The 24,218-nt window shown below is 39.0% G+C and overlaps 1 protein-coding gene across 1 annotated transcript; it reads right to left on the bottom strand.

Annotated features, from left to right (window-relative positions):
- Window positions 1-5,608: 5,608 nt before the first annotated feature.
- On the bottom strand, window positions 5,609-8,458 carry LOC144030893 (uncharacterized). Its single transcript, XM_077537552.1, has 4 exons — window positions 7,849-8,458; window positions 7,617-7,700; window positions 6,864-7,065; window positions 5,609-5,931 (listed from the first exon to the last, which is right to left on the bottom strand). Exons 1-4 carry the CDS (start codon window positions 7,924-7,926, stop codon window positions 5,774-5,776), a joined length of 522 nt encoding a protein of 173 aa, XP_077393678.1. The 5' UTR covers window positions 7,927-8,458; the 3' UTR covers window positions 5,609-5,773.
- Between the last annotated feature and the right edge of the window lie 15,760 nt (window positions 8,459-24,218).

Genomic DNA, 24,218 nt, shown 5'->3' on the forward strand with positions numbered 1-24,218 from the left:
TTGGCAAATGGCTACATAAAACTTTTTTGTAGGTATTAGGCTGATAGGGGTCTGTCCTAATTTTCACAAATCTAGCAGAATCATACAATCGGAAATACTTCATAAAAATGTCTAGAGGGCGCTATTTATTGCAAATTGCACAATAAATCTCTAAAAATTCATGTTCATGACAAGTCTGATGTGTTTGCAAAGTTTCATAAGTTTTCACACATGTATAGATAAAAAAACAAAGCAGCACTTCACTTGGCAAACTGCATCGCTATAGCAGCAGCGTGCGACAGAATAAAAAACTTTTGATAACTTTGCATCTTAAACATCTTAAGATGAAACACACCAAGTTTGAAGACGGTCGGATGAACTTTGTACGAGGAGTTCGTTAAAATATGACAACTGAAAAAGGCCACAAAAAATGGCAACAAATCCCATCGTAAATCAAAATGGCAGACTTCCTGTTTGGTTTATCACATGGTTCCAAGAGACTTTTTTGTACATCGTGGGCTCTTATGTATGCCTGCAAATTATCATCGCGCTAGGTGAAACGTACAACCGGGAATGCTTCGTTAAAGAGGAGTTTTCTAGCTCAAAATGTGATGCCCGGCCCCTGGGGGACTTCCTGTTGGGTTTAGCACATGGCACCAAGAGACTTTTTTGTACACTGTGGGCTGTTACATATGTCTACAATTTTTTGTAGCTCTAGCTACTTCGTACAACTGGGAATGCTTCATTAAGAGGGATTTTTTTCCTTTGCAAAAAGTGCATGCCACGACAACAGCGTGCGACGAAATAAAGAGCTTTCAATAACTTTTCATCCTCAACATCTTAAGATGAGTCACACCAAGTTTGAAGATGATCGGATAAACTCTGTAGGAGGAGTTCGTTAAAATATGACCCCTATGAAATGGCCCAAAAAATGGCAACACATTCCAAAGTAAATAAAAATGGCGGACATCCTGTTAGGTTTAGCATATGGTTCAAAAAGAGTTTTTTGTACCTCGAGGGCTGTTATATACCTCTACAAATTTTGGTAACTCTAGGTGAAACGTACAGCCGGGTATGCTTTGTTAAAGAGGAGTTTTTTAGCTTAAAATGTGATGCCCGGCCCCTGGGGGACTTCCTGTTGGGTTTAGCACAGGGCACCAAGAGACTTTTTTGTACATCTTGGGCTGTTACATATGTCTACAAATTTTCGTAGCTCTAGCTGCTTCGTACAACTGGCAATGCTTCTTTAAGGATATTTTTTTTCCTTTGCAAACAGTGCATGCCATGACAACAGCGTGCGACGAAATACAAAGCTTTCAATAACTTTTCATCTTCAACATCTTAAGATGAATCACACCAAGTTTGAAGATGATCGGATAAACACTGTAGGAGGAGTTCGTTAAAATAAGACCCCAATGAAATGGCCAAAAAAATGGCAACACGTTCCAAAATAAATCAAAATGGCGGACTTCCTGTGAGGTTTAGCATATGGTTCAAAAAGAGTTTTTTGTAGGTCATAGCCTGTTACATATGTGTACAAATTTTCGTAGCTCTAGATTAAACGTGCAACCGGCAATGCTTCATGAAGTAAGAATTTTTAAACTCTAAATTTGATGCGTCGCCGACGTCATATAGTATATCAAAAACTTTAGATTTTTTACAATGATGTTGTCCCAGGTGTTGAGATGGTCCATCCCAAGTTTGAAGTTAATCGGGTTAACCGTGTAGGAGAAGCGGGCAAAAGTATGACCCCTGTAAATGTGCAAAACTGGGCCAAAATTGGACAGTCAGATGATCATACCTCACTTTCTGTCTATTTTAGGGTACACACATCAAAGAGGTTTTTGTTCATCTGGATGTGCTACGGGTGCCACACAATTTTCGTCGCCATAGGACAATCGTAGCGGGACAGGGATCCGTTTAACCTATGTAGGTGGCGCTATGGAGCCATTTTTCTGTTATCATGTATGGCGACTTTAAAATATCAAATTTTTCGCCAGGCCTGATGTGCGTGTAAAGTTTGGTGAGTTTTCGTTCACGTTTAGCGTCTCAAAAATGCGATTGTTTGCGGAGAAGAATAATAATAAGAATAACTAGAGCTGCGAGCAGCTATAAAGGGCCCTCGCAACCCGGACCACGTTGGGGTACTTGCACGTCGGGGTACTGGCACGTTGGGGTACTGTCAAATAGGACAAGGACCATCTAAAATGTTTTTGACAAGCCTTGTATGTGCAAAGTTTAATCAAAACGCAAAATATGGTGTGCAATTCCCAAAATAAATTCAAAATGGCGGACTTCCTTTTAGGTTTAGCATACGGCTACAGAATACTTTTTGTAGGTCTTAAGCTAATAGGTATGCCTCCCAGTTTTCACAAATCTAGGTCAAGTCATCTTTAGTTGTGTATCGCTTGAATCATACAATTGGAAATGCTCCATAAAAATGCATAGAGGGCGCTATTGAGCACAACGTTGGGTTACTTGCACGTCAGGGTACTGGCACGTTGGGGTACTGTTACATGGAACAAGGACCATTTAAAATGTTAGTTTTTTCCATGCCTTGTCTGTGCAAAGTTTAATGAAAGAGGCCAAAAATGATGTATAATTCCCAAAATAAAATCAAAATAGCGGACTTCCTCTTTGGTTTGGCAAATGGCTACATAATACTTTTTTGTAGGTATTAGGCTGATAGGGGTCTGTCCTAATTTTCACAAATCTAGCAGAATCATACAATCGGAAATACTTCATAAAAATGTCTAGAGGGCGCTATTTATTGCAAATTGCACAATAAATCTCTAAAAATTCATGTTCATGACAAGTCTGATGTGTTTGCAAAGTTTCATAAGTTTTCACACATGTATAGATAAAAAAACAAAGCAGCACTTCACTTGGCAAACTGCATCGCTATAGCAGCAGCGTGCGACAAAATAAAAAACTTTTGATAACTTTGCATCTTAAACATCTTAAGATGAAACACACCAAGTTTGAAGACGGTCGGATGAACTTTGTACGAGGAGTTCGTTAAAATATGACAACTGAAAAAGGCCACAAAAAATGGCAACAAATCCCATCGTAAATCAAAATGGCAGACTTCCTGTTTGGTTTATCACATGGTTCCAAGAGACTTTTTTGTACATCGTGGGCTCTTATGTATGCCTGCAAATTATCATCGCGCTAGGTGAAACGTACAACCGGGAATGCTTCGTTAAAGAGGAGTTTTCTAGCTCAAAATGTGATGCCCGGCCCCTGGGGGACTTCTTGTTGGGTTTAGCACATGGCACCAAGAGACTTTTTTGTACACTGTGGGCTGTTACATATGTCTACAATTTTTTGTAGCTCTAGCTACTTCGTACAACTGGGAATGCTTCAGTAAGAGGGATTTTTTTCCTTTGCAAAAAGTGCATGCCACGACAACAGCGTGCGACGAAATAAAGAGCTTTCAATAACTTTTCATCCTCAACATCTTAAGATGAGTCACACCAAGTTTGAAGATGATCGGATAAACTCTGTAGGAGGAGTTCGTTAAAATATGACCCCTATGAAATGGCCCAAAAAATGGCAACACATTCCAAAGTAAATCAAAATGGCGGACATCCTGTTAGGTTTAGCATATGGTTCAAAAATAGTTTTTTGTACCTCGAGGGCTGTTATATACCTCTACAAATTTTGGTAACTCTAGGTGAAACGTACAGCCGGGTATGCTTTGTTAAAGAGGAGTTTTTTAGCTTAAAATGTGATGCCCGGCCCCTGGGGGACTTCCTGTTGGGTTTAGCACAGGGCACCAAGAGACTTTTTTGTACATCTTGGGCTGTTACATATGTCTACAAATTTTCGTAGCTCTAGCTGCTTCGTACAACTGGCAATGCTTCTTTCAGGATATTTTTTTTCCTTTGCAAACAGTGCATGCCATGACAACAGCGTGCGACGAAATACAAAGCTTTCAATAACTTTTCATCTTCAACATCTTAAGATGAATCACACCAAGTTTGAAGATGATCGGATAAACACTGTAGGAGGAGTTCGTTAAAATAAGACCCCAATGAAATGGCCAAAAAAATGGCAACACGTTCCAAAATAAATCAAAATGGCGGACTTCCTGTGAGGTTTAGCATATGGTTCAAAAAGAGTTTTTTGTAGGTCATAGCCTGTTACATATGTGTACAAATTTTCGTAGCTCTAGATTAAACGTACAACCGGCAATGCTTCATGAAGTAAGAATTTTTAAACTCTAAATTTGATGCGTCGCCGACGTCATATAGTATATCAAAAACTTTAGATTTTTTACAATGATGTTGTCCCAGGTGTTGAGATGGTCCATCCCAAGTTTGAAGTTAATCGGGTTAACCGTGTAGGAGAAGCGGGCAAAAGTATGACCCCTGTAAATGTGCAAAACTGGGCCAAAATTGGACAGTCAGATGATCATACCTCACTTTCTGTCTATTTTAGGGTACACACATCAAAGAGGTTTTTGTTCATCTGGATGTGCTACGGGTGCCACACAATTTTCGTCGCCATAGGACAATCGTAGCGGGACAGGGATCCGTTTAACCTATGTAGGTGGCGCTATGGAGCCATTTTTCTGTTATCATGTATGGCGACTTTAAAATATCAAATTTTTCGCCAGGCCTGATGTGCGTGTAAAGTTTGGTGAGTTTTCGTTCACGTTTAGCGTCTCAAAAATGCGATTGTTTGCGGAGAAGAATAATAATAAGAATAATAATAATAAGAATAATAATAAGAAGAATTCCTACAAAAACAATAGGGCCTCGCAGCGGCACCGCCGCCGCCGCTGCTCGGGCCCTAATAATAATAATAATAATAATAATTTTTACAAAAACAATAGGGACCTCGCAGCGGTCGCTGCTCGGGCCCTAATAATTCGAACGAAAAACAATAGGGACCTCGCAGCGGTCGCTGCTCGGGCCCTAATAATAATAATTTTTACAAAAACAATAGGGACCTCGCAGCGGTCGCTGCTCGGGCCCTAATAATAATAATAATAATAATAATAATAATTTTTACAAAAACAATAGGGACCTCGCAGCGGTCGCTGCTCGGGCCCTAACTAGAGCTGCGAGCAGCTATAAAGGGCCCTCGCAACCCGGGCCACGTTGGGGTATATGCAAGTCGGGGGACTTGCACGTTGGGGTACTGTTAAATAGACAAGGACCATGGAAAATAGAAATGCATTTGCCGTGCCTTGTGTGTAAAAAGGTGCAGTAAAAGGCCAAAAATGATGCACAATTCCCAAAATAAATTCAAAAGTGTGGACTTTCTGATGTGTGTGCAAAGTTTCATGAAAAGTCGCTCGTTTGATATTCAAAACCAGCATCTGTTCATTTGAAAACATTGCATGGCACAGAGATGGTGTGTGATCAAATAAAAAGCTTTTTGATGACTCTTAATGTGGTGTCGCTGTGCAACACATATGTATTCATGACATAGTGAAGTATTGTGACAGTTTTGTAGGGTCCAGCAAACAGTAAATGTGTGACAGTTATTCAAGAAAAAATGTAGCTTTGAAGCAGGCTAACCAATGACATCATCTAAAGGGGAAAAAAGCACATGAGCAAGCATAGGTATAAGTAGAGGAGAAAAAGAGATGAAAGAAGTGCGAGAGATGGAACAGGAGAGGAATGCAGCTGTTTATGTATAGCTGTTGTAACAGGACAGATTAAATAACACTTTAACCTGGGGTTAACAGCGCCCTAGGACAGATAAACTCTTTAGTGTAAAAGTTTTCTGGGACAGATGAATCCCTTGGGGTCAAAGAGTTTGGGTTAGCACATAGTCTGTCTTAGGATAATGTAACCTCCATGGATGAATTAGTCCTAGGACGCTTTGACCTGCGGGCTAAAACTTCAGGGGGGTTAACCTGTCCTGTTATATTGTGATCATCGTCTTCGTGCATGTCCTCAGTGGCTTCTTCTGTCTGTGTGGCAGCATTTGATACATCTGTAGAACAAAAAAGAATGAAGAATCATGTTAGATCTGTGAAGTTTGGTTGTCTTAGGTGTAGTTTACAGAACAGTCGTGTGCATATTTTTAGCATGGTAGTGTCTTAATACAAATGCATATTATGTAATGCACTGTATATGGATATTACAGACGTAATATTTGACGGTGATCTTATATTCATAGTTTTTGCCCGTTAATAAATAATATAGCTAGTAAGTAATAAGACACGCAAAAATGGTATAGTTGAATCCTCTGGGTCAAAAAGCAATGTTTTAGGATTGTGTGATGAAATGATGAATAAAAGTAAGGATACGACAGGTACATAAATGGTTATGTAAGTGTAAAATTTGGCATGGTGTGTCCAGATACATGCAGGATAAGTATAAAATATTATGGTGTGTGATTGATTTTTTCTTAGTAAAAATTAGTATTGTAATGGTCAAGTCACAGTATGTCCAAAAAAATTTAAAAAAAAAATCTATGGTATAGAAACATCATAATCAGGGGCAAAGACATAAACATAATAATAGTAATTAATAATGAGAGAATTTAAATACAATCTTTTCCATGAATATGTCAGTTATTTTGAGAAGATACAGAAAAAAAAGAACTTTGAAGTGTCTATCAGTGGATGAAAGAGGGCAAGATCACAGCATAGCTACATGATATCAGTCACATTTGAAAGTAATCAAGTGTAGTATGTATTCACATTATATACATTGAGAAATTGCGGCTCAATAATCAGTCAGTGTTTTAGTTAACAGTCCAATGTTACCTTCAAGATATTCCTAACAGAAAAAAAGGAACGTGCATTAACAAAAAAATGTAAAAATGTCCATTGTCAAACATGTCATTCATTATACACAATGTGAAGGATGGGGATGCTTGCTGTGTTAGTGTTTGTGTGTCTTCCATGTCATATAGCTTACCATCACGGACAACTGCATCACATGCATCCTTTATATCCAATGCAGTCTGGAGTTCTTTCACAAGCTTGGTTTTGAAGTCTATCTGTTTTTCAAGTGCTCGATTGACTCGAGTCACATGGACTAGTTGGTTCATTTGGGAATGAAGATCAAGGCTGCGCTGGTATAAGTCGTTGCGACTGGAAGCATGATCAATGCATGCATACTGTAATGACAAAGCATTCAATGAAAATCAGTCATGTTAGATTCCATGATTCTAAATAGCAGAGGTAACGTGTTGGTGCAAAACGTTGTGGTCGTGTTGCATGTTACTCAATGGCTGTGTGTGTCAAAACGAGTTTATTTGAAAGAATATACAAATATATACACACGGACATATATATTTATACAGTATAACAGTACCGCATGTATTGGTTTTAAGGAAAGAGTTGAAAAGCAGTGTTCAGAAAAAAGCATAAGACGCACAAAGTACCATTTCACTACATGTAATAAGTTGTCAAGTAGACATGTGAATTAAGTGGTTAAGATAGTGGCTACTGTGCAAGTAAGCTTCAATTGTCTCTAAAAGGTTAGCATATGTGTTCTACATGATATCAATGGCTAGACGTGCTCGTGGAGAAACATTACAAACAGAAAAACACACTAAAGGTGCCTTTAACAAACCTGTTAATAAATGAGAACTTAATACATATATGTATGGCATACTGTATATGATTGAGAAAGTTGTCCTGTTTAGTTTATGTATTGTATACTTACGGAAAAAAGTTGGCAATCTTTGCGTATGGAGATGATTAGAGGGTCTTTATCAAAAGAGAATTTGCTTGGTGATTTGTTCATGTTCTGTAGAAAAGCAAAGGAGTAGAAATAAATACAGTATCATACTTCATAAACATACAAGAAATTTGTAGCTGTATTAACCATTGTTGGTATTTGAAGTGATAATTTAGGAATAGAAGTGTAGTGATTGCAGAATTTATAGAGTGCTTACCTTGTATGACTTTGTAGATGGAAATGTCTTTTGTTGAAAGAGCTCTTTGTTGTCTACTATATATGCAAGGACAAGCATAAGTAGGTGTGGTTATGAAGTACTTGACCATTGAAATAAAGCAGTGGTATCAAATGTATGGACCGTGGTTTGGCTCAGGCCTGCAAAGGGGTTTAATGTGGCACAAGAGATAATCTTGTAAGGTACAAAAAATAATAATAATCTAATAGGTATGCCTCTGAGTTTTCACAAATCTAGGTCAAGTCAAGTCATCTTTAGTTATTTCGCGCTTGAATCATCCAATCGGAAATGCTCCATAAAAAATGTATAGAGGGTGCGATTTATTGCAAATTGCACAAGAAATCTCTAAAAATTCATGTTAATGACAAGTCTGATGTGTGTGCAAAGTTTCACGAGTTTTCACACATGTATAGATAAAAAAAAAACAAAGCAGCACTTTACTTGGCAACCAATGCATCGCTATAGCAGCAGCGTGCGACAAAATAAAAAACTTTCGATAAATTTGCATCTTAAACATCTTAAGATGAAACACACCAAGTTTGAACACGGTCGGATGAATTTTGTAGGAGGAGTTAAAATATGACCCCTAAAAAAGGCCACAAAAAAAGGCTACAAATCCCATCATAAATCAAAATGGCGGACTTCCTGTTTGGTTTAGCACATGGTTCCAAGAGACTTTTTTGTACATCGTGGGCTCTTATGTATGCCTCTAAATTAAAAAAAAAGAATGAAGAAGAAAAAGATGAATCACACCAAGTTTGAAGATGATCGGATAAACTCTGTAGGAGGAGTTCGTTAAAATATGACCCCTATGAAATGGCCCAAAAAATGGCAACACATTCCAAAGTAAATCAAAATGGCGGACGTCCTGTTAGGTTTAGCATATGGTTCAAAAAGAGTTTTTTGTACCTCGAGGGCTGTTATATACCTCTACAAATTTTGGTAACTCTAGGTGAAACGTACAGCCGGGTATGCTTTGTTAAAGAGGAGTTTTTTAGCTCAAAATGTGATGCCCGGCCCCTGGGGGACTTCCTGTTGGGTTTAGCACAGGGCACCAAGAGACTTTTTTGTACATCTTGGGCTGTTACATATGTCTACAAATTTTCGTAGCTCTCGCTGCTTCGTACAAGTTGGAATGCTTCTTTAAGGATATTTTTTTTCCTTTGCAAACAGTGCATGCCATGACAACAGCGTGCGACGAAATACAAAGCTTTCAATAACTTTTCATCTTCAACATCTTAAGATGAATCACACCAAGTTTGAAGATGATCGGATAAACACTGTAGGAGGAGTTCGTTAAAATAAGACCCCAATGAAATGGCCAAAAAAATGGTAACACGTTCCAAAATAAATCAAAATGGTGGACTTCCTGTTAGGTTTAGCATATGGTTCAAAAAGAGTTTTTTGTAGGTCATAGTCTGTTACATATGTGTACCAATTTTCGTAGCTCTAGATTAAACGTACAACCGGCAATGCTTCGTGAAGTAAGAATTTTTAAACTCTAAATTTGATGCGTCGCCGCCGTCATATAGTATATCAAAAACTTTAGATTTTTTACAATGATGTTGTCCCAGGTGTTGAGATGGTCCATCCCAAGTTTGAAGTCAATCAGGTTAACCGTGTAGGAGAAGCGGGCAAAAGTATGACCCCTGTCAATGTGCAAAACTGGGCCAAAATTGGACATTCAGATGATCATACCTCACTTTCTGTCTATTTTAGGGTACACACATCAAAGAGGTTTTTGTTCATCTGGATGTGCTACGGGTGCCACACAATTTTCGTCGCCATACGACAATCGTAGCGGGACAGGGATCCGTTTAACCCATGTAGGTGGCGCTATGGAGCCATTTTTCTGTTATCATGTATGGCGACTTTAAAATATCAAATTTTTCGCCAGGCCTGATGTGCGTGTAAAGTTTGGTGAGTTTTCGTTCACGTTTAGCGTCTCAAAAATGCGATTGTTTGCGGAGAATAATAATAATAATAATAACTAGAGCTGCGAGCAGCTATAAAGGGCCCTCGCAACCCGGGCCACGTTGGGGTATTTGCACGTCGGGGTACTGGCATGTTGGGGTACTGTCAAATAGGAAACCATCTAAATTTTAAACGTTTTTGCCATGCTTTGTGTTTGTAAAGTTTCATGGAAAGGCCAAAAATGATGCACAATTAACAAAATAAAATCAAAATGGATTGGCACATGGCTATATTGAATACTTTTTGAATATATTAGGCATGCCTGCCAATATTCACACATCTAGCTGAATCATATAATCGGAAAGACTTCATAAAAATGTCTAGAGGGCGCTATTGAAGCATTTATTGCAAATTTAATAAGAAATCTCTAAAATATTCATGCTTATGACAAGCCTGATGTGTGTGTAAAGTTTCATGAGTTTTTGCACATGTTTAGACTCCCCCAAAAAAAGCAGCATTTTACTTGGCAAACAATGCATCGCCATGAAACGGCGTGCGACAAAATAAATAACTTTCGATAACTTTGTATCTTAAACATCTTAAGATGAAGCACACCAAGTTTGAAGACAGTCGGATAAATTTTGTAGGAGGAGTTCGTTAAAATATGACCCCTAAAAAAGGCCACAAAAAATGGCTACAAATCCCAACGTAAATCAAAATGGCGGACTTCCTGTTTGGTTTAGCAGATGGTTCCAAGAGACTTTTTTGTACATCATGGGCTCTTATGTATGCCTCTAAATTATCATAGCGCTAGGTGAAACGTACAACCGGGAATGCTTCGTTAAAGAAGAGTTTTTTACCTCAAAATGTGATGACCGGCCCCTACGGGACTTCCTGTTGGGTTTAGCACATGGCACCAAGAGACTTTTTTGTACATCGTGGGCTGTTAAATTTGTCTCCAAATCTTCGTAGCTCTAGCTTCTTCGTACATCTGGGAATGCTTCATTAAGAGGGAATTTTTTCCTTTGCAAACTGTGCATGCCACGGCAACAGCGTGCGACGAAATAAAAAGCTTTCAATAACTTTTCATCTTCAACATTTTAAGATGAATCACACCAAGTTTGGAGATGATCGGATAAACTCTGTAGGAGGAGTTCGTTAAAATAAGACCCCTATGAAATGGCCCAAAAAATGGCAACACGTTCCAAAGTAAATCAAAATGGCGGACTTCCTGTTCGGTTTAGCATATGGTTCAAAAAGAGTTTTTTGTACCTTGAGGGCTGTTACATATGTCTTCAAATGTTGGTAACTCTAGGTGAAATGTACAGCCGGGAATGCTTCATTAAATAAGAATTTTGAAACACAAAATTTGATGCCTCGCCTCTGGCGGACTTCCTGTTAGGTTTAGCATATGGCACCAACAGGCTTTTTTGTAGATCATAGTCTGTTACATATGTGTACCAATTTTCGTAGCTCTAGATTAAACGTACCACCGGCAATGCTTTGTTAAGTAAGAATTTTGAAACTGTAAATTTGATGCCCCGCCACCGTCATATAGTATGTCAAAAACTTTCGATTTTTTACCATGATGTTGTCCCAGGTGTTGAGATGGTACAGCCCAAATTTGAAGTCAGTCGGGTTAACCGTGTAGGAGAAGCGGGCAAAAGTATGACCCCTGTAAATGTGCAAAAATGGGCCAAAATTGGACATTCAAATACTCATACCTCACTTCCTGTCTATTTTAGGGTATACATATCAAAGAGGTTTTTGTTCATCTGGATGTGCTACAGGTGCCACACAATTTTCGTAGCCATAGGACAATCGTAGCGGGACAGGGATCCGCTAAACCTATGTAGGTGGCGCTACAGAGCCATTTTTCTGTTATCATGTATGGCGACTTTAAAATATCAAATTTTTCGCCAGGCCCGATCTGCGTGTAAAGTTTGGTGAGTTTTCGTTCATGTTTAGTGCCTCAAAAATGTGGTTGTTTGCGGAAAAGAATAATAACAAAGAAAAAGAAGAAGAAGAATAATAACTAGAGCTGCGAGCAGCTATAAAGATCCCTCGCAACCCGGGCCACGTTGGGGTATTTGCACGTCGGGGTACTGGCATGTTGGGGTACTGTCAAATAGGAAACCATCTAAATTGTAAACGTTTTTGCCATGCTTTGTGTTTTTAAAGTTTCATGGAAAGGCCAAAAACGATGCACAATTAACAAAATAAAATCAAAATGGATTGGCACATGGCTATATAGAATACTTTTTGAATATATTCGGCATGCCTGCCAAAATTCACACATCTAGCTGAATCATATAATCGGAAAGACTTCATAAAAATGTCTAGAGGGCGCTATTGAGCCATTTATTACAAATTGCACAACAAATCTCTAAATAAAATATTCATGTTCCAGACAGGTCTGGTGTGTGTGCAAAGTTTTGTGAGTTTTCACCCATATTTAGACTCTCAAAAAAGCATTTTTCTTCACAAACAATGCATGGCTACAGCAAAGGCGTGTGACAAAATAAAAAAATTCAATAACTTTTCATCTTAAATATCTTAAGATGAAACACGCCAAAGAATGAAGACGATCTGATAAGTTCTGTTGAAAATATGACCCCTATAAAAGGCCCCAAAAAATGGCTACAAATACCAAAGTAAATCAAAATTGCAGACTTCCTTTTTGATTCAGCATATGGCTTTAGGAACCTTTTTGTAAGTCTTAGGCTGATAGGTATCCCAATTTTTACAAATCTAGCTGAATCATAAAACACAAAACATTTGCAAAAGCTTCATAAGAATGTCTAGAGGGCGCTATTGAACCATTTATTGCAAATTGAATAAGAAATCTCTAAAATATTCATGCTGATGACAAGCCTGATGTGTGTGTAAAGTTTCATGAGTTTTTGCACATGTTTAGACCCAAAAAAAAAGCAGCATTTTACTTGGCAAACAATGCATCGCCATGACAACGGCGTGCGACAAAATCAATAACTTTCGATAACTTTGCATCTTAAACGTTTTAAGATGAAGCACACCAAGTTTAAAGACAGTCGGATAAATTTTGTAGGAGGAGTTCGTTAAAATATGACCCCTAAAAAAGGCCACAAAAAATGGCTACAAATCCCAACGTAAATCAAAATGGTGGACTTCCTGATTGGTTTAGCATATGGCTCCAAGAGACTTTTTTGTACATCCTGAGCTCTTATGTTTGCCTGCAAATTATCATAGCTTTAGGTGAAACGTACAACCAGGAATGCTTTGTCTGTTTAATCAAAACGCAAAATATGGTGTGCAATTCCCATGCATTGCTATGGCAACAGCGTGTGACAAAATAAAAAACTTTCGATTACTTTGCATCTTAAACATCTTAAGATGAAACATACCAAGTTTGAAGACAGTCGGATAAATTTTGTAGGAGGGGTTCGTTAAAATATGACCCCTGAAAAAGGCCACAAAAAATGGCAACAAATCCCATCATAAATCAAAATGGCGGACTTCCTGTTTGGTTTAGCACATGGCACCAAGAGACATTTTTGTACATCCTGGGCTGTTACATATGTCTACAATTTTTTGTCGCTCTAGCTGCTTCGTACAACTGGGAATGCTTCATTAAGAAGGATTTTTTTCCTTTGCAAAAAGTGCATGCCACGATAACAGCGTGTGACGAAATAAAAAACTTTCAATAACTTTTCATTTTCAACATCTTAAGATGAATCACACCAAGTTTGAAGATGATCGGATAAACTCTGTAGGAGCAGTTTGTTAAAATATGACTCCTATGAAATGGCCAAAAAAAAATGGCAACACATTCCAAAGTAAATCAAAATGGCGGACGTCCTGTTAGGTTTAGCATATGGTTCAAAAAGAGTTTTTTGTACCTCGAGGGCTGTTATATACCTCTACAAATTTTGGTAACTCTAGGTGAAACGTACAGCCGGGTATGCTTTGTTAAAGAGGAGTTTTTTTTAGCTCAAAATGTGATGCCCGGCCCCTGGGGGACTTCCTGTTGGGTTTAGCACAGGGCACCAAGAGACTTTTTTGTACATCTTGGGCTGTTACATATGTCTACAAATTTTCGTAGCTCTAGCTGCTTCGTACAACTGGCAATGCTTCTTTAAGGATACTTTTTTTCCTTTGCAAACAGTGCATGCCATGACAACAGCGTGCGACGAAATACAAAGCTTTCAATAACTTTTCATCTTCAACATCTTAAGATGAATCACACCAAGTTTGAAGATGATCGGATAAACACTGTAGGAGGAGTTCGTTAAAATAAGACCCCAATGAAATGGCCAAAAAAATGGCAACACGTTCCAAAATAAATCAAAATGGTGGACTTCCTGTTAGGTTTAGCATATGGTTCAAAAAGAGTTTTTTGTAGGTCATAGTCTGTTACATATGTGTACCAATTTTCGTAGCTCTAGATTAAACGTACAACCGGCAATGCCTCGTGAAGTAAGAATTTTTAAACTCTAAATTTGATGCGCCGCCGCTGTCATATAGTATATCAAAAACTTTTCATTTTTCACAATGATGTTGTCCCAGGTGTTGAGATGGTACATCCCAAGTTTGAAGTCAATCGGATTAACCATGTAGGAGAAGCGGGCAAAAGTATGACCCCTGTAAATATGCAAAACTGGGCCAAAATTGGACATTTAAATACTCATACCTCACTTTCTGTCTATTTTAGGGTACACACTTCAAAGAGGTTTTTGTTCATTGGGATGTGCTACAGGTGCCACACAATTTTCATAGCCGTCGGACAATCGTAGCAGGACAGGGATCCGTTTAACCTATGTAGGGGGCGCTAAGGAGCCATTTTTCTGTTATCATGTATGGCGACTTTAAAATATCAAATTTTTCGCCAGGCCTGATGTGCGTGTAAAGTTTGGTGAGTTTTCGGTCACGTTTAGTGTCTCAAAAATGCGATTGTTTGCGGAGAAGAATAATAATAAGAACTAGAGCTGCGAGCAGCTATAAAGGGCCCTCGCAACCCGTGCCACGTTGGGGTATTTGCACGTCGGGGTACTGGCACGTTAGGGTACTGTTTCATAAGAAACCGTCTAAATTGTAAATGTTTTGCCATGCTTTTTGTGTTTGTTCACATTGCTATGGAATGCTTTGTCGAGGTATTCGGCTGATAGGTATGCCTCCCAATATTCACACATCTAGCTGAATCATATAAAAAAAAATAATTCTTTGCAAACAATGCATCGCTACAGCAAAGGCGTGCCACGTTGGGGTACTTGCACGTCGGGGTACTGGCACGTTGGGGTACTGTCAAATAGGACAAGGACCATCTAAAATGTTTTTGACAAGCCTTGTGTGTGCAAAGTTTAATCAAAACGCAAAATATGGTGCGCAATTCCCAAAATAAATTCAAAATGGCGGACTTCCTTTTAGGTTTAGCATACGGCTACAGAATACTTTTTGTAGGTCTTAAGCTAATAGGTATGCCTCCCAGTTTTCACAAATCTAGGTCAAGTCATCTTTAGTTGTGTATCGCTTGAATCATACAATTGGAAATGCTCCATAAAAATGCATAGAGGGCGCTATTGAGCACAACGTTGGGTTACTTGCACGTCAGGGTACTGGCACGTTGGGGTACTGTTACATGGAACAAGGACCATTTAAAATGTTAGTTTTTTCCATGCCTTGTCTGTGCAAAGTTTAATGAAGAAGGCCAAAAATTATGTATAATTCCCAAAATAAAATCAAAATAGCGGACTTCCTCTTTGGTTTGGCAAATGGCTACATAATACTTTTTTGTAGGTCTAGCATAATCATACAATCGGAAATGCTTCATAAAAAGGTCTAGAGGGCGCTATTTATTTCAAATTGCACAATAAATCTCTGAAAATTCATGTTCATGACAAGTCTGATGTGTTTGCAAAGTTCCATGAGTTTTCATGTGTATAAAAAAAAAAAGCAGCACTTGACAAACAATGCATTGCTATGGCAACAGCGTGTTACAAAATAAAAAACTTTCGATTACTTTGCATCTTAAACATCTTAAGATGAAACACACCAAGTTTGAAGACAGTCGGATAAATTTTGTAGGAGGGGTTCGTTAAAATATGACCCCTGAAAGTTTTTCCTTGCCCGGTTGGAGGGTTAGATCAGGGGATGTCGCAACTTGTTTGTGGTTAAGTGCTACAGAAGTAAATGTGTCTTAACAACCTCATGATTGAATGTGTTTTCAATTCTCTAGGATGTGATTGGATTGTATCAATTAAATGTTCTTATAACTGATTCAGTGAGTAGTAAAAATAGTGTGTCAAGTATAATGACATGAAATATAAGGAATACAAAAAACAAAACAAGAACCCTCTAAATTACACATTTTGTTCCAGGCTTTATGTGCGTGCATAGTTTGAGTATACACCTAGGTTTAGGCCAGGAGTGTTCAAACCTTTTGCAAAGAGGGCCGGGTATGGTAAGGTGAGAATGTGTGGGGCCTAATCAACCATTTAGTTTAGCCTGACATAATTTTTTTACATGCATATGTAAATATATATATGTGGACAAATGTGTACATATGTCTACAAATTTTTGTAGCTCGAGCTGCTTCGTCCAACTGGGAACGCTGCATTAAGAAGGATTTTTTTTTCCTTTGCCAACAGTGCATGCCACGACAACAGCGTGCGACGAAATAAAAAGCTTTCAATAACTTTTCATCGTCAACATCTTAAGATGAATCACACCAAGTTTGAAGATGATCGGATAAACTCTGTAGGAGGAGTTCGTTAAAATAAGACCCCTATGAAATGGCCAAAAAAATGGCAACATGTTCCAAAGTAAATCAAAATGGCAGACTTCCTGTTAGGTTTAGCATATGGTTCAAAAAGAGTTTTTTGTACCTCGAGGGCTGTTACATATGTCTTCAAATTTTGGTCACTCTAGGTGAAACGTACAGCCGGAAATGCTTCATTAAGTAAAAATTTTGAAATGCAAAATTTGATGCCCTGCCTCTGGCGGACTTCCTGTTAGGTTTAGCATATGGCACCAACAGGCTTTTTTGTAGATCATAGTCTGTTACATATGTGTACCAATTTTCGTAGCTCTAGATTAAACGTATAACCGGCAATACTTCAGATGAAACATGCCAAAGAATGAAGACAATCTGATAAGTTTTGTAGAAAATATGAGGCCTATAAAAGGCCCCCAAAAAATGGCTACAAATAGCAAAGTAAATCAAAATGCCGGACTTCCTGTTTGGCTTAGCATATGGTTCTAAAAGACTTTTTTGTACATCGTGGGCTCTTATGTATGCCTCCAAATTATCATAGCGCTAGGTGAAAGGTACAACCGGGAATGCTTCGTTAAAGAGGAGTTTTTTAGCTCAAAAAGTGATGCCCGGCCCTTGCGGGACTTCCTGTTGGGTTTAGCACAAAGCAGCAAGAGACTTTTTTTGTACATCGTGGGCTGTTACATATGTCTACAAATTTTCGTAGCTCTAGCTGCTTCGTACAACTGAGAATTCTTCATTAAGAAGAATTTTTTTCCTTTGCAAACAAGTGCATGCCACGACAACAGCGTGCAGCGAAATAAAAAGCTTTCAATAACTTTTCATCTTCAACATCTTAAGATGAATCACACCAAGTTTGAAGATGATCGGATAAACTCTGTAAGAGGAGTTCGTTAAAATAGGACCCCTATGAAATGGCCAAAAAAATGGGAACACGTTCCAAAGTAAATCAAAATGGTGGACTTTCTGTTAGGTTTAGCATATGGTTCAAAAAGAGTTTTTTGTACCTTGAGGGCTGTTACATATGTCTTTAAATTTTGGTAACTCTAGGTGAAACGTACAGCCGGGAATGCTTCATTAAGTAAGAATTTTGAAACTCCAAATTTGATGCCCCGCCTCTGGCGGACTTCCTGTTGGGTTTAGCATATGGCACCAACAGACTTTTTTTGTAGGTCATAGTCTGTTACATATGTGTACCAATTTTCGTAGCTCTAGGTTAAACATACAACGGGCAATACTACATTTAGTAAGAGTTTTGAAACTCTAAATTTGATGCCCCACCGCCGTCATATAGTATGTCGAAAACTTTAGATTTTTTACCATGGTGTTGTCCCAGGTCTTGAGATGGTACATCCCAAGTTTGAAGTCAATTGGATTAACCGTGTAGGAGAAGCAGGCAAAAGTATGACCCCTGTAAATGTGCAAAAATTGGCCAAAATTGGACATTTAAATACTCATATCTCACTTCCTGTCTATTTTAGGGTACACACATCAAAGAGGTTTTTGTTCATCTGGATGTGCTACAGGTGCCACACAATTTTCATAGCCGTCGGACAATCGTAGCGGGCCAGGGATCTGTTTAACCTATGTAGGTGGCGCTATGGAGCCATTTTTCTGTTATCACCTATGGCGACTTTAAAATATCAAATTTTTCGCCAGGCCTGACGTGTGTGTAAAGTTTGGTGAGTTTTCGTTCACGTTTAGTGTCTCAAAAATGTGATTGTTTGCGGAAAAGAATAATAACAAATAAAAAGAAGAAGAATAACTAGAGCTGCGAGCAGCTATAAAGGGCCCTCGCAACCTGGGCCACGTTGGGGTACTTGCACGTCGGGGTACTGGCACGTTGGGGTACTGTCAAATCGGACAAGGACCATCTAAAATGTTTTTGACAAGCTTTGTAAGTGCAAAAGGCCAAAGATGGTGTGCAATTCCCTAAATAAATTCAAAATGGCGGACTTCCTTTTAGGTTTAGCATACGGCTACAGAATACTTTTTGTAGGTCTTAAGCTAATAGGTATGCCTCCCAGTTTTCACAAATCTAGGTCAAGTCATCTTTAGTTGTGTATCGCTTGAATCATACAATTGGAAATGCTCCATAAAAATGCATAGAGGGCGCTATTGAGCACAACGTTGGGTTACTTGCACGTCAGGGTACTGGCACGTTGGGGTACTGTTACATGGAACAAGGACCATTTAAAATGTTAGTTTTTTCCATGCCTTGTCTGTGCAAAGTTTAATGAAAGAGGCCAAAAATGATGTATAATTCCCAAAATAAAATCAAAATAGCGGACTTCCTCTTTGGTTTGGCAAATGGCTACATAATACTTTTTTGTAGGTATTAGGCTGATAGGGGTCTGTCCTAATTTTCACAAATCTAGCAGAATCATACAATCGGAAATACTTCATGAAAATGTCTAGAGGGCGCTATTTATTGCAAATTGCACAATAAATCTCTAAAAATTCATGTTCATGACAAGTCTGATGTGTTTGCAAAGTTTCATGAGTTTTCACACATGTATAGATAAAAAAACAAAGCAGCACTTTACTTGGCAAACAATGCATCGCTATAGCAGCAGCGTGCGACAAAATAAAAAACTTTCGATAACTTTGCATCTTAAACATCTTAAGATGAAACACACCAAGTTTGAAGACGGTCGGATGAACTTTGTACGAGGAGTTCGTTAAAATATGACCCCTGAAAAAGGCCACAAAAAATGGCAACAAATCCCATCGTAAATCAAAATGGTGGACTTCCTGATTGGTTTAGCATATGGCTCCAAGAGACTTTTTTGTACATCCTGAGCTCTTATGTTTGCCTGCAAATTATCATAGCTTTAGGTGAAACGTACAACCAGGAATGCTTTGTCTGTTTAATCAAAACGCAAAATATGGTGTGCAATTCCCATGCATTGCTATGGCAACAGCGTGTGACAAAATAAAAAACTTTCGATTACTTTGCATCTTAAACATCTTAAGATGAAACATACCAAGTTTGAAGACAGTCGGATAAATTTTGTAGGAGGGGTTCGTTAAAATATGACCCCTGAAAAAGGCCACAAAAAATGGCAACAAATCCCATCATAAATCAAAATGGCGGACTTCCTGTTTGGTTTAGCACATGGTTCCAGGAGACTTTTTTGTACATCGTGGGCTCTTATGTATGCCTGCAAATTATCATAGCGCTAGGTGAAACGTACAACCGGGAATGCTTCGTTAAAGAGGAATTTTTTAGCTCAAAATGTGATGCCCGGCCCCTGGGGGACTTCCTGTTAGGTTAAGCACATGGCACCAAGAGACTTTTTTGTACATCCTGGACTGTTACATATGTCTACAATTTTTCGTCGCTCTAGCTGCTTCGTACAACTGGGAATGCTTCATTAAGAAGGATTTTTTTCCTTTGCAAAAAGTGCATGCCACGATAACAGCGTGTGACGAAATAAAAAACTTTCAATAACTTTTCATTTTCAACATCTTAAGATGAATCACACCAAGTTTGAAGATGATCGGATAAACTCTGTAGGAGCAGTTTGTTAAAATATGACTCCTATGAAATGGCCAAAAAAAAATGGCAACACATTCCAAAGTAAATCAAAATGGCGGACGTCCTGTTAGGTTTAGCATATGGTTCAAAAAGAGTTTTTTGTACCTCGAGGGCTGTTATATACCTCTACAAATTTTGGTAACTCTAGGTGAAACGTACAGCCGGGTATGCTTTGTTAAAGAGGAGTTTTTTTTAGCTCAAAATGTGATGCCCGGCCCCTGGGGGACTTCCTGTTGGGTTTAGCACAGGGCACCAAGAGACTTTTTTGTACATCTTGGGCTGTTACATATGTCTACAAATTTTCGTAGCTCTAGCTGCTTCGTACAACTGGCAATGCTTCTTTAAGGATACTTTTTTTCCTTTGCAAACAGTGCATGCCATGACAACAGCGTGCGACGAAATACAAAGCTTTCAATAACTTTTCATCTTCAACATCTTAAGATGAATCACACCAAGTTTGAAGATGATCGGATAAACACTGTAGGAGGAGTTCGTTAAAATAAGACCCCAATGAAATGGCCAAAAAAATGGCAACACGTTCCAAAATAAATCAAAATGGTGGACTTCCTGTTAGGTTTAGCATATGGTTCAAAAAGAGTTTTTTGTAGGTCATAGTCTGTTACATATGTGTACCAATTTTCGTAGCTCTAGATTAAACGTACAACCGGCAATGCCTCGTGAAGTAAGAATTTTTAAACTCTAAATTTGATGCGCCGCCGCTGTCATATAGTATATCAAAAACTTTTCATTTTTCACAATGATGTTGTCCCAGGTGTTGAGATGGTACATCCCAAGTTTGAAGTCAATCGGGTTAACCGTGTAGGAGAAGCGGGCAAAAGTATGACCCCTGTAAATATGCAAAACTGGGCCAAAATTGGACATTTAAATACTCATACCTCACTTTCTGTCTATTTTAGGGTACACACTTCAAAGAGGTTTTTGTTCATTGGGATGTGCTACAGGTGCCACACAATTTTCATAGCCGTCGGACAATCGTAGCAGGACAGGGATCCGTTTAACCTATGTAGGGGGCGCTAAGGAGCCATTTTTCTGTTATCATGTATGGCGACTTTAAAATATCAAATTTTTCGCCAGGCCTGATGTGCGTGTAAAGTTTGGTGAGTTTTCGGTCACGTTTAGTGTCTCAAAAATGCGATTGTTTGCGGAGAAGAATAATAATAAGAATAATAATAATAAGAAGAATTCCTACAAAAACAATAGGGCCTCGCAGCGGCACCGCCGCCGCCGCTGCTCGGGCCCTAATAATAATAATAAGAATTCCTACAAAAACAATAGGGCCTCGCAGCGGCACCGCCGCCGCCGCTGCTCGGGCCCTAATAATAAGAATTCCTTCAGGAACAATAGGGACCTCGCAGCGGTCGCTGCTCGGGCCCTAATAATAATAAGAAGAATTCCTACAAAAACAATAGGGCCTCGCAGCGGCACCGCCGCCGCCGCTGCTCGGGCCCTAATAAGAATTCCTTCAGGAACAATAGGGACCTCGCAGCGGTCGCTGCTCGGGCCCTAAAAATAAAAATCTGTAAAATATTCATGCTTATGACAAGCCTGATGTGTGTGTAAAGTTTCATGAGTTTTTGCACATGTTTAGACCAAAAAAATAAAAGCAGCATTTTACTTGGCAAACAATGCATCGCCATGAAACGGCGTGCGACAAAATAAATAACTTTCGATAACTTTGTATCTTAAACATCTTAAGATGAAGCACACCAAGTTTGAAGACAGTTGGATAAATTTTGAAGGAGGAGTTCGTTAAAATATGACCCCTAAAAAAGGCCACAAAAAATGGCTGCAAATCCCAATGTAAATCAAAATGGTGGACTTCCTGTTTGGTTTAGCACAGGGATGGGCAATCTCGGTCCTCGAGGGCCGGTGTCCCTGCAGGTTTCTGAGGTTTCCGTTTTCCAACACAAGCTGATTCCAATCAACGAGATCGTTATCCCTCTTATGCAGAGCTTGCTGATGAGCTGATCATATATCAGCTGTGTTGGAAAACGGAAGCCTCAAAAACCTGCAGGGACACCGGCCCTCGAGGACCGAGATTGCCCATCCCTGGTTTAGCAGATGGTTCCAAGAGACTTTTTTGTACATCGTGGGCTCTTATGTATGCCTCTAAATTATCATAGCGCTAGGTGAAACGTACAACCGGGAATGCTTCGTTAAAGAGGAGTTTTTTACCTCAAAATGTGATGACCGGCCCCTACGGGACTTCCTGTTGGGTTTAGCACATGGCACCAAGAGACTTTTTTGTACATCGTGGGCTGTTACATTTGTCTCCTAATTTTCGTAGCTCTAGCTGCTTCGTACAACTGGGAATGCTTCATTAAGAGGGAATTTTTTCCTTAGCAAAAAGTGCATGCCACGGCAACAGCGTGCCACGAAATAAAAAGCTTTCAATAACGTTTCATCTTCAATATTTTAAGATGAATGACACCAAGTTTGGAGATGATCGGATAAACTCTGTAGGAGGAGTTCGTTAAAATAAGACCCCTATGAAATGGCCCAAAAAATGGCAACACGTTCCAAAGTAAATCAAAATGGCGGACTTCCTGTTCGGTTTAGCATATGGTTCAAAAAGAGTTTTTTGTACCTTGAGGGCTGTTACATATGTCTTCAAATTTTGGTAACTCTAGGTGAAATGTACAGCCGGGAATGCTTCATTAAATAAGAATTTTGAAACACAAAATTTGATGCCTCGCCTCTGGCGGACTTCCTGTTAGGTTTAGCATATGGCACCAACAGGCTTTTTTGTAGATCATAGTCTGTTACATATGTGTACCAATTTTCGTGGCTCTCAATGAAACGTACCACCGGCAATGCTTTGTTAAGTAAGAATTTTGAAACTGTAAATTTGATGCCCCGCCACCGTCATATAGTATGTCAAAAACTTTACATTTTTTACCATGATGTTGTCCCAGGTGTTGAGATGGTACAGCCCAAGTTTGAAGTCAATCGGGTTAACCGTGTAGGAGAAGCGGGCAAAAGTATGACCCCTGTAAATGTGCAAAAATGGGCCAAAATTGGACATTCAAATACTCTTACCTCACTTCCTGTCTATTTTAGGGTACACATATCAAAGAGGTTTTTGTTCATCTGGATGTGCTACAGGTGCCACACAATTTTCGTAGCCATAGGACAATCGTAGCGGGACAGGGATCCGTTAAACCTATGTAGGTGGCGCTACAGAGCCATTTTTCTGTTATCATGTATGGCGACTTTAAAATATCAAATTTTTCGCCAGGCCCGATCTGCGTGTAAAGTTTGGTGAGTTTTCGTTCATGTTTAGTGCCTCAAAAATGTGGTTGTTTGCGGAAAAGAATAATAACAAAGAAAAAGAAGAAGAAGAAGAAGAATAACTAGAGCTGCGAGCAGCTATAAAGGGCCCTCGCAACCTGGGCCACGTTGGGGTACTTGCACGTCGGGGTACTGGCACGTTGGGGTACTGTCAAATCGGACAAGGACCATCTAAAATGTTTTTGACAAGCTTTGTGAGTGCAAAAGGCCAAAGATGGTGTGCAATTCCCAAAATAAATTCAAAATGGCGGACTTCCTTTTAGGTTTAGCATACGGCTACAGAATACTTTTTGTAGGTCTTAAGCTAATAGGTATGCCTCCCAGTTTTCACAAATCTAGGTCAAGTCATCTTTAGTTGTGTATCGCTTGAATCATACAATTGGAAATGCTCCATAAAAATGCATAGAGGGCGCTATTGAGCACAACGTTGGGTTACTTGCACGTCAGGGTACTGGCACGTTGGGGTACTGTTACATGGAACAAGGACCATTTAAAATGTTAGTTTTTTCCATGCCTTGTCTGTGCAAAGTTTAATGAAAGAGGCCAAAAATGATGTATAATTCCCAAAATAAAATCAAAATAGCGGACTTCCTCTTTGGTTTGGCAAATGGCTACATAATACTTTTTTGTAGGTATTAGGCTGATAGGGGTCTGTCCTAATTTTCACAAATCTAGCAGAATCATACAATCGGAAATACTTCATAAAAATGTCTAGAGGGCGCTATTTATTGCAAATTGCACAATAAATCTCTAAAAATTCATGTTCATGACAAGTCTGATGTGTTTGCAAAGTTTCATAAGTTTTCACACATGTATAGATAAAAAAACAAAGCAGCA

Source organism: Festucalex cinctus, chromosome 11 (genome assembly GCF_051991245.1).
Source record: "Festucalex cinctus isolate MCC-2025b chromosome 11, RoL_Fcin_1.0, whole genome shotgun sequence".
In the NCBI taxonomy this organism is placed as follows: domain Eukaryota; kingdom Metazoa; phylum Chordata; class Actinopteri; order Syngnathiformes; family Syngnathidae; genus Festucalex; species Festucalex cinctus.